The following is an 11,037-nucleotide window of genomic DNA, read 5'->3' on the forward strand; positions in this document are numbered from 1 at the left end:
TGCGACGCGGGAATCCTTCAAGGTGGCGGTTGAGCGGTGAGTGACACACCCTTTGGCATTCTGTTTGAGCTTCCTTCCCTGGTTGTATGCTTGCAGCCATTCCTGGCTCGCATATGGTGTCCGACAAGTCCCCAGCTACGACCTGTGCGGCAAAAGCGCACAGTCACCTAGGTGGCCAGATCTAAGAATATCTCCTTTTTTTCATTTTTCTTTGTTTTTGTGAAAAATCAAATATATGCTTTTAGGACTAGGCCTCTAGGCTTGGTCAAAGATGGATTAGCATTTTAAGCATTTCACTAAACATCCAAATTAAAGGGCCCAAGAAGACTCCATTGAGTTCCTAATGGACTACATTGGTCTCTACCAATGGCTGATAAGTTTAAAGTACAAAGGTGTATGAATGCATACTTTCATTCCAAGTTGTTTCTTGCAATTCAAGCCAAGACATTTCAAGTTTCCTTTGGCATGCAGTGTGACCCATTCTATTTACTCTCAAACTTTTCTTACTCGCCTTAGGGCCCAAGATCCTCTTGTAGTTACCAATCTTATACCGTCGATAGGTGCTTTTTAATCCACCTGTAGGCAATGCCGCCGAGGAAGCACCATGTGGGGTTTTGAACCCAGCACCTCCTGGTCCTAGACAAACATCTCTACCACTTGAGCTATCACCTCATTGGCTTTTACTCTCAAACTTTCCAAGTTAATCTTTCTTAAACACTAAAACTGGCTTGTTTTTCATTCTATAAGCTGACCTTTCTTTTCTTGTAACACTTCAAACCAAACATGCCTCTTGTGAACCTTTCCTTTATTTGTAGCATTAATAGTACTAATAAGTTGATTCATGTTACCATGTAGGAAGATATATATGCATTTTCATCTACCTTTCTTGTGTCCCTAGCTTCATAAGCTCAAAGCATACCTATGAACGACATCAATATGGCATTTCAAACCCAGACTACAATGCCATATCTATGTACCTCATAAAATAATCAAAAAGCATCTCAATGTGTGCACTAAGTGTGACCTTGCATAACGGTGCTACATTGTGATATAGCAAGACAAAGAAAATCGTTATAAAAGTTGCATGCTGATATATGTATTGGCAGTTATTTATCTCCAGTTGTCTATTGCTTAACTTGATAAGGCAGGCTCCTTTTTACATCCTAACTCAATCAAAACAGTTAATTAGAAAATCTAAAATACAAAAGTCCCCTTTTGGGTTTACAATTCCAAGAAGTATAGCTAGTAGCTATGGCCCTTGTCTCTTCTAATGCTAAAAACCAGATGCAGGAGATCTGCTACCGGTCCATCCTTATGTCATTATGCATCAAGTAGTGTATTGTTAAATGTACCCATGCCAAAAATGCATAGCAATTCCATTGCATTCTAGAGCCATGGGCACGGCACGGCACGGCACGGCACGGCACGGCTTTCGTTCCTGTGACAATCAAGCAAACCAAAACCCATCCTCATGAGCTACCACTGCAGAAGCATATCAACGTTCCTCCAAGCCTTTCTAAAACCCTTTGAATTAGTGGTGCAAGTCAGTGTCTTTTTGTGTGTGTGTGTGGGGGGGGAGTGTGCCCTCATTTTGCCAAGCTTTTACAGGGTTCCCCTCCTTTCTCCTCTGTTTTTTTTTTTCCCTTAGTGTGCTGTTTTCTACACATATAAAGAGCTTAGTATGGTTTTCAATGCTTATGTAATCTCTTCTTCATTGGCCCTTTTTTGGCACCCCTTTTCCGACTTCAGAAGGAGGTAAAAAGCAGTCCATGGAGAGGCCTTCCACATTGAATGCGACTTCCTCGATTGCCCACATTTCCTCCATCCTTGTTTTAGTATGGCTCATGGCTTCCTCCCCAAACCTGAACAGAGTGACAACAGAATGACCCATGTGGGCTATATTGACACCATCCACTAGCCGGTAGTCTTGTATAGAGGATTCAATTGTAGTTTCCCAGTAGACAGCCTCAGCCCCATTGGCCTGAATTCTGGTCAGATGCGAGTCTTCCACGAAAACGAGCAAGCCTGTTCTCTGACTGAAATATCCATAGAGTACATGCCGTATTATTTCAGCAGGCCCATCGCTTCTTGAACTCAGGGTAGCTGGGTCAGCTGACAGCTTGAGCACAAAGCAATCTTCATCTCCGATCTTCTTCTCCCCGATGCATCGAGCATTGATAAACAGGTTTGCAGTAGTTATTGGGTCAAGCCCCTGCTTTCAAAAAGCACAAAAGCAGCTCTTCATCAATGCGCACTCAACCTCTCACTGCTGCTAAGATTAGATCAATAAAAGCCCTGTGTTAAACGAGGCTATGGAGGATTATCAAACCTGAACAGCTCTGCGCAGAGGCCTCACGGGGCCATTGGCTGCATGGGCACCCAGCCATGGTGTATACCTCCACACTACCTTGCCATTGCTCCCAGCTTGCACTGTATTGCCCTCGATCTCCAGCTCCACATGCCACTTGTCCGGCATCATTTGCCACAAGACAAACCACCCGTTCTCCGCTGCCTTGATTGGATTCTTCGTGATTCGTGTAGCCGTCTCAAATTCAGAAGTCAGCATTCTGACTTTGCCTCTGGTATAAGAGTTCTTGATTGAGGTTAAGAGCTTGAGGCCTCCAGTTGCAGCAATATACTGTTGGATGATGTATTGCGCACATGAAGTTTCCTGCCAACAAACAGAGCAGGTTATGTGACTGTGTTAAGAAGTGGGCTGTACTGAAGCAACATCTTGCACAAAACAATAAACTTCCACAAGGCCTTAAGGTTGCTTCTTGACAGGTTTTTGGGTATTTTAGCTCTCTTTTCTTTGTTTTTTTTGGTGCATTTCTGCGTGAAGTGTGTGCTGCCCTCTGTCGTGTAGCTCCTAGGTATCGAACCCAGGTTCTCATCGTGAAACCCGACAGTTCTACCAGTTGAGCTACACGCTCGTCGGACTTGGGTATTTTAGCTCTAAAAAATAGAGTTATTTATTTTGAGTGGTCATTAAAAAATAAGGTAAAATGTAAAAAAAATCGGTACTAATTCTACTAATCCCTTTATTTTGAAAGGTGACCCAGCTCGTCAAAAATCATCCTTGATGTCAAGGCCCATCAATTAGAAAGACTAAGGGCTTGGAATCCTGAAAGCCTTAAAAAGCTCGTAAAGTTCTTGTAAGTCAACATGTGACAAGTGACTAAACGGGTGTAGTTTTATGTATGTTGCTCTGTTCAGGCACCTTGAACACTGTGAGCTGGTTTGACATGCTGAGAAAGCCTTCCAAAGCTTAATGATCATTGCATTGACCCACTCATTCAGTAAGTTAACCACTATTATGTAACTTGAGGTCTATGATGTGGCTAAGTATGCTGAGAAAAAAGGCAAATTTTTTTTGGGTTTGTGCCATCTAATGTGTATTTATGTGTTCATGTAAGCATTGTGAGTCTTTGTGCTTAGCTTTTGATGGTAAGCATGCTAAGAAAGAACGCTAGAGCATGACAAAGACCAAGAATAAATTTGAGGAGCTTCATCGCACTCTTTGAAATTATGCCATCTGACTGTGGCTTTCTGTGTTGACGTGTTAGCTTAATCACTCTGATGTGGGTCTACGTGGTTAGCTTCTATTGGATATCAATGCTCCACCCTCATAATGTATTGTCCACGCACCGGCTAACTCATGTTTGTATGGCCCCCATTATGAGAAGTAGACATAGGTGAGAAGCCCGAGCACCGTGCATCCCCATGTTCACACATAAAGGTGGCGTAAGAGGCCAAATGGTTTAGAGGTGGCTTAGACTACATTTGGCACACTGCCAAATAGGTTACATTCTACACTGGACCGTTTAACAATCCACACACACGGAGTAAGGAGACTTTACTTTTGGACACCCTGTCATGACATTGTGGAGCCCAAGATGAGCCTGAAGGGTTGTGGGAGGTAGGGAAACTCAATAGTAATTTCTAGTTCATCTTTATGGGCAGAGTCTACGCCGCGGACTGTGGCACCCACTATGACCGTGGACCTATGCGGTCATGTCATGGCTGCCCCGCATATACAGGTCTATATAGATATACGGCCAACCCATTTCTACATACAATTCATCATTCATCAATGTAAGTCTACTCCCTAACTTGTACTAGTATACAACTTCCGTCTTAGCAGTTCCAAATCAGAGAAGCTCTATTCTCACACAAGAGCACACGAGTGTGGGGCTTTGCCATCTATTGTATCACTTCAGTAAATACACTAATACAATATTCTTCTCTCTCTCTCTTATTGTGCAATTTGAGTTTAAAAGTGTGTCGTAAAAGATCCTACTTCTTGTGAGTGTTCTCTTGTATACATTGCACGTCGTATCCTCTTACATGCTTGAGTTCTATGTTGTGGGTAAGTATGCTAAAAAAAGAAGGCTCGAGCATAGGAAGTGGTGCAAAATCTACTTGGGTAGCTGTATCACTGTTTATAAACTATGGCATCTGACGCCACTCTCCATGTAGCTCTAAGCATTCTCATGTCCCTCTACGAATTAGCTAAAGCACTCAATGTGAACGGTAAGCGTTAAGAAAAATAACCATAACATGAGAAACAAAAGGGCACATTTAGCAATCAAGCTAAAGCATGGACCTCAAATGAACCCATCTTTGAGCTTGCATTGCAAGATTTGGAGAGAAAGATATGGGTTCTTACAATGGGTACATCTTTCGTTGACAAGCGGCATAGCGGCAGGTGATCGTTGGAGACGGTGAAGGGAGCCAAGGGGCAGCCGAGAACGCCCAGAAGAAGCTTCGGATCAGATCTCCTGTTGGCAAGCAAGAGCTGAGGCAGCTTGTAGCTTCTCTCCACCTGCTCTTTCACCCAGTGTAGCATGCTTTCCCAAGATTTTTCCTTCCTGTTGTGCCTGCCGCCATTGTCTTGGTATGCATCTGGTGTTGGGCCTTCCCACAGTGGAGCTAAGAAGTCCCCTACAGGGCTGATAGCAGAGCACGAGCTTCTCCTCTTGGACAGCATTCTATCCCCAACCCAGAGGCTCAAGAAAAACTGTAAAATGAGGCTTTGCAAGCTCTTTGAGATAGGGTTTTCAAGCTCTTTGAAATAGGGTTTCCATTTTGAAACTATCACAGGTTGCAAAAGATCTCCTGGTGTTTGAGAGAAGGGTTTCTACTTTCTTCCCCAGGCCCTGGCTTCCCAAGGTATGTATGCCCAATAGATGTTCCTGCTCCTTCTAGCTATGTCAATTAGGGCTTCTGCTTCTTCCCAAGCTCTGTCAATTGGGGTTTCTGCTCTTTCCGCGGGATGCTCTTTCAATTAGAGTTTCTGCTTCTTCCCAGGGGATTATAGGTTCTGCTTCTTCCCAAACTCTGTGAATAAGGCTTTCTGCTCCTTCCTGAATCCGGGTTTCTGCCTCTTCCTAAGCTTTCCAGGTTGCTCAATCAGGGATTTCTTCTGTTCAGCTAATTTCCAACCTCTGAGACTTTAATTGACTAGGATTTCTGCCTCTTCTTTCCTGATTAGGGTTTTCTGCTCCCTCCGAGCTCTGAGATTTTCTCGCCTAGGACTTTGCTGCTTCCAACCTCTCTAAGATATATTCATCAGGGTTTTTACTTCTTCCTAGGTCTCTTGCTTCTGTCAAGCTCTAAGCATTGCTCGATTAGGAATCTCTGCTTTCTTCACAGCTTTGAAATTCGCCCAATTAGGGTTCTTTGCTGTCCAAACTAGGTGATTTGATCAATTGGGGTCAAGCTGACAAAATTGAGTTCCCTGTCCTCAAACTCTAGAAGACCCTAGAATGCAGTAGAGAAGTCCATTGATGGGTTTCTGCTTGCTGTATAAACTCAGTCAAGGAGCTTTCTGTTCAAAGAAAAGCTTAAAAATCTACAATCAAGAAGAATTTCTTGATTCTCACCTGCTGCAAAGCATGCCTAGGCTAGAAATTTGCTGTATATAAGGGTGTGTGATTGCACATAGGGGCACTAATCTCTGGAGCTAGGTTAACTAGATGTTAACTGTAACAAGGGTTTCTGAAGCTGCTCAAAATGAAGATTTGAAACAGTCTAGGGTTTGCTCAAGCACATGAAATCTCAAGCAGAACAAGCTCTCTAGTGAAGCTCTTCAACTGTTGCTGATGCTGCTGCTATGGTGTGCATAACCAGGGGACTAGAGAAGGTGAGTGGCAAAGAGAAAGGAAAAGGTGGGAGACAGGATTTATGGAAAAGCTGACAAAAGAAAGACACTAAATCCTGGAGGCCCTTGGTGTTCTCCCCATCTGTGTCTGTAGTACCTTCTCTCTCATAAATTCATAATCTGGGCACTAGTTTAGTAGCTAGTAGTGGGGTGGGGCAAACACCACCATCATCATCATCATCACCACCATCATGGCATCATTATCACTACCACCACAATGGATTCATGGATGATGGCACCATCATTACCACCACCACTTCTCTACCAAAACCTTGGATTAAAATCCAAGCAACCCCTTAACTTCCCTTAATCCCATCTCACTATGCTTAATCAAGGCCAAATCGGCTTCCTTAAGCTTTAATTATTTTGAATTTCTTAAGTTGTTCAGAACACATATGGATTAATCAGCCACAATCTTAAATTAGGGAAATTCAGCATCTCTCTCTTGAGAACCTATCCTTCCAAAACTTTAGTTTTTTTGTTTTTTAGTTCTTGAATTGTTGACCATTTTTCAATAATACATACCTGAATTGTTGGCCATTTTTTGTTTTTTTGTTCTTGAATTGTTGGCCATTTTTCAATAATACATACCTGGGTTTGGTAAAAGATAGGAGGTACAGCTTACCCTATAACTTGTTCAAAGAAATATTTCCTTTTCAAAAAATTAAAGGTTTTGTTATAAGTAGAGTCTAGACCAAGTGCCAAGAAAATGCTTATTTAAGATTTAAAATTTCCTATCATCCTCAAATAAAAAAGAAGATTTTTCCCAAGATATGTGATATCCAAGCTAAGTGCAGACTTCAATCAAGGCTTCAGTGGTGCATCCTCTAGGTGGGCTCTAATTTGCAGTTTATTAAATAGGGTTTGAATGAGTAAGATGATAAGTTGTGAAGCTTTTTGGTAAATATATAAATATATAAATATATATATATATTTTGGTCCAATTTTTTTTTTAAATTTCCTCTTCAATCCATGATGAAAAGGATTGATGTAATTGATACACCCTAAAGCTAGGCCAATTTTCTAAAGCTAGGCTCAAAATTGGCCATTTTTAAAAACTGAAATCCACCAAATTCCCACCAAAATTTTCCAAATTCCTAAATGAGGCAAAAGCTGGCCATTGTGAAAGCAATCGTGAGGACCCATGTTCCCAGAATTTTCTAAAAAATATGAAAAGTTGGGCACATGATGGTATTAAAAATTCATGACGAAAATATTGAGGAGAATCCATTATGGGAAAAAAAAACTGGGAGTTTTTTTTTTTTTTGGGCAATTACTCCTTTCTTTGGGGGAGCTCCATTGGGATTCCTAAAATCCAAGGTGGACAGTGGAAGGGAGGGACATGAACCCACGTGATTCTCCCTCTCCCCAAGCTGCCTGCCTGGCTCGCATCAACCATGCATGTACATTCACATTCTGCAGAGTTTCACACTGCCACTTCTTCTATCTAGAGTCTAGTAGTACTCGATGCTCATCATCATCCCCTTGTCTGCACACTGTCTGCAATTTGACTTTTTCCAGCTTTTTTGCTTTCTGCTGGGCTCCCTTCACATGGGCCCCTTCGTCCCTGAACGCACCCCCATGCCTCGGACTCCACACTTGCCCGTGGCCACCTTGGCTCCACAGGTGCTGCTTTCTTCTTTTTCTTTCAACCCCCCTTTTGCATTCTTTTTCTTCACTTTCTCCTGCCCTTTCCTTTCACCTTATCTCATGCCTTCACACTACTTTCTCTTGGTCTCACTTTCACTTTGCCCTAGAGTCGCCTCACTTTACCAAAATTCTCTATTGTGTAAAGGATGAGTTTCACAAAGTTGCTACGTGGCCGGAATTGGGAGGCTCGGGCACACACAGTTTCGAGGTTCGAGGGGGGGCTGTCTACCTATCGAAAACGATTGAGGTTACTCGTCTTGATAAAAGAAGCTAGGTAACCCTTTGAATAAGAAACAATCTTACACCTAATGAAAGCTAAGTAAGCACACACCCCTCAATTCATTCCCATTTCCAAGGATATCTAGTACAATACTAAATCCAGATTCATTGAATCATCGATCCACACACATCTACACCCGCACACACGCACGCGTGCACACACACACACACACACATAGAGTAGACAACCATCTTGTGAGGAGAAGTGGAGTGCTACATATTCACATTCTAGTGAGGAGAAGCCAAGTGGATGTCCTCTTCTCTCTGTTCTTTGTCTCTTCTCTCTCCTCTCTCTGTCTCTCTTGCTTCTCTTCTCTGACACATGGTGTCTACCCCGCTATATTATAGTTTTGTAGAATATACATATCGTTCTTTGATGCACGCACACTTCTCGTTGAGGAATCAACTTTCGTTCAAAGCAACTAGAGTTCTGTGTCATTTCAAGCACTAGAAAGGAATTGTAACTCCTATCTAATCAACTAGCACAATCCATTGTAAAGTGGACATTCTCTAGTTGTTGGATTGGTAATTTTAGGCATTGGACTACTACCATGATGTATGAAGAATTATTATTCCTTTCGCATGCCCTATCATATCATCTCCACACCACTCTTCACACCTCACATTCTTCCTCATCTCTTTACTTCTATACATTCATCCCTTACAATCATAGGGTGGAAGTTGGAACCCCACTACTCTAAACCTTTTTGGTACAAATGCACCTAATCACTTGCCCACATCCCTTGCATTGGTCATGCTTTGCAATCAAGAAAAAAATAAAAAGAAGAAAAGGCTCCATAAGGACCCAGGTTGTTGATTCAAGCTCACATGCAAACCAACAATTACCGAGACGGGAAGGCTCGATGAAGTTTTCAGGGGCCCCAAATTCTCCTCAATCTTAGTATATACAAATCTACATGATTCGATGATGTATATATATTTTTAATAAGTGATACATTACAATAAATAATAGGTTATAATGGACACTTGTTGCTAAATTTTACATAACCTATAGAGGAGTATCAATACATGTAGAGGGGAGAAAAAGCTACGTTTTGTATTATATAAAGCCTCTTATCATTCAAAGTGAAATATGGAATAAAACACATAAGGATGTTCCATCACTACCAAGAGCACAAATATATGAATAAACCTTCCATCACAACCAAGTCCTTCCCCATCACCTTCACTCAATTTTCACTTTGCATGCTCACACAATCCATCCTTGTGGAAAGAAAGAGTCAAAGTCTATTGTTTTCTTCCAATCTTGCTCCATGTCCCCTTATGAAAAGAAAGAATCAAACACCACACTTTATTGCAATGGATTCTTCATTTAATGGGTTGCATTTTGTAGTAGAAACCTTTGTAAGAAGGTTCAAATGTTTTCTTCAAAATGATGCTGCGTTTCTTTTTTAAAGAAAACAATTGTATTTTGAAATCTACACAATAAAACCTTGCATCTTTCAAATAGTTTTTAATCGATCATGGCATTCGATAAGTTTTTGTATTTTACATTACAATGTTAAAAACAAATGATGTGATGCATCAAGATTTAAGATTTGTTGCCAAGAGGGCACTTGGCAACAAATCTTAAAGAATCCAATGTTGTCTTGATGTTGAAGTATAGAATGTTTTCAAAAAATCCAATGTTGTCTTAATGTTGAAGTTTAAGAAACAACTCTAAAAGGCTTGTTTGTAGCAAACTTTATGGGAACATATGGCAAAAGAAACTTGTTTTCACTAAGCAAAACATTCTCAACCTACATGTGTGATGGAAGTCAAAAATAAGCAACAAAGTTCAGCTTAATTAACATGTCATGCCATCTAGTAGCATAGGTAGAAAGCCCACATGTGCTCTTTCTAGGTGCAACCTTCACCCAATACCACCACCTACCCCTACCATAGGTGGCTCTATCTCCCTTCTCCTTTGAATCCCTCACTGGTTTATGGGCTATAGTCCAACATGATTTGATTTGGCATATGGGTAAAAGACAACTATTCATGGAAATGATGTTCGTTATAGAAAATTATGAAATCTAGGGATTAGTATCGCGAAGACGAAACAAAAGACAATAAGACTCTCACCACAATGTTCTCACATAAGAGGCCCTTGGGGACCCCATGATTCAACCCCCCTCCACCTGCCCTCAATTTTCATGGTACTCGTTGGCTTTGCTCTCTCTCTCTCTCTCTCTCTCTCTCTCTCTCTCTCTCACACACACACACACACACACACATTTTCTCTTTGCAATTGAAGCTTATTTACATGCACTTTACATAGGTGTAACCTTCTAACATTTGGTAAAGTGGCCCATGGATTCACTTACCATGATATAGGATACTCCAAATAAGTTAATGTATTTCTGTGCTTCCTACAATGGTAAACATCCAAACTACAAAAGTAACTTGGTTCACATCTAGCCTTACTAGGTTAATGGGTCCTACACGTAAACTTTGGATAACTTCTCTTGCTTTTATTAGTACCATATGCCACAGTTGCCATTTTTGAATATTTTCCTAACTGTATCTTTATTATATCAAGTGATTAGTGTTATTATGTGATGTATGCACAGTTCTCATAGAGTGATTATATTTCCTTCATAGCCTTTGAGTTTTAAGTAATTTCAGGCACTAGAAAGGAATTTTGTATGCCTTAAGAAAACCTAGAAGCAAGGAGAGGAAGGCTAGTGAACCAAGCGAGGATAGAAAGGTAGGAAAGAAAGAGAGCAGTGAAAACCTGAGAAAGGAGGATAAAGGGAAAAGAAAACTAGAAACTGAGGGAGGAGGTCAAGCTGGACCAAAGTGACTGATAAGGCTAAGGGTAAGGCCAATCTTAGACAGATTAAAGATGAAGCCAAAAAGGCACAAACCAAACGTGCAGGTAAGGAAGTGGGAGGCAGCAAGTCCCAAAGTAACCTAAGTCCTTAGATGTACTTGAATCCATT

The 11,037-nt window shown here is 41.2% G+C and overlaps 1 protein-coding gene across 1 annotated transcript; it reads right to left on the reverse strand.

Annotated features, from left to right (window-relative positions):
- Positions 1–1,153: 1,153 nt before the first annotated feature.
- LOC147611590 (uncharacterized) lies at positions 1,154–6,273 on the reverse strand. The gene is made up of 3 exons (XM_086784669.1): positions 4,670–6,273; positions 2,330–2,671; positions 1,154–2,212 (listed from the first exon to the last, which is right to left on the reverse strand). The coding sequence occupies exons 1-3, from the start codon at positions 4,988–4,990 to the stop codon at positions 1,712–1,714; spliced, it is 1,164 nt and encodes a 387-aa protein (XP_086640795.1). The 5' UTR covers positions 4,991–6,273; the 3' UTR covers positions 1,154–1,711.
- Positions 6,274–11,037: the final 4,764 nt, after the last annotated feature.

The sequence above is a fragment of the Cibotium barometz genome, chromosome 47 (genome assembly GCF_041138505.1).
Source record: "Cibotium barometz isolate CiBa-2024 chromosome 47, ASM4113850v1, whole genome shotgun sequence".
NCBI lineage: Eukaryota > Viridiplantae > Streptophyta > Polypodiopsida > Cyatheales > Cibotiaceae > Cibotium > Cibotium barometz.

Excerpts from the sequence above, each read along its gene's own strand:
- LOC147611590 (XM_086784669.1), bottom strand. The coding sequence starts at position 4,990 with ATGCTGTCCAAGAGGAGAAGCTCGTGCTCTGCTATCAGCCCTGTAGGG. Across the intron at positions 2,672-4,669 it reads CAACGAAAGATGTACCCATT|GAAACTTCATGTGCGCAATA; the intron begins GTAAGAACCCAT and ends GTTTGTTGGCAG. Across the intron at positions 2,213-2,329 it reads CTCTGCGCAGAGCTGTTCAG|GGGCTTGACCCAATAACTAC; the intron begins GTTTGATAATCC and ends TTTTGAAAGCAG.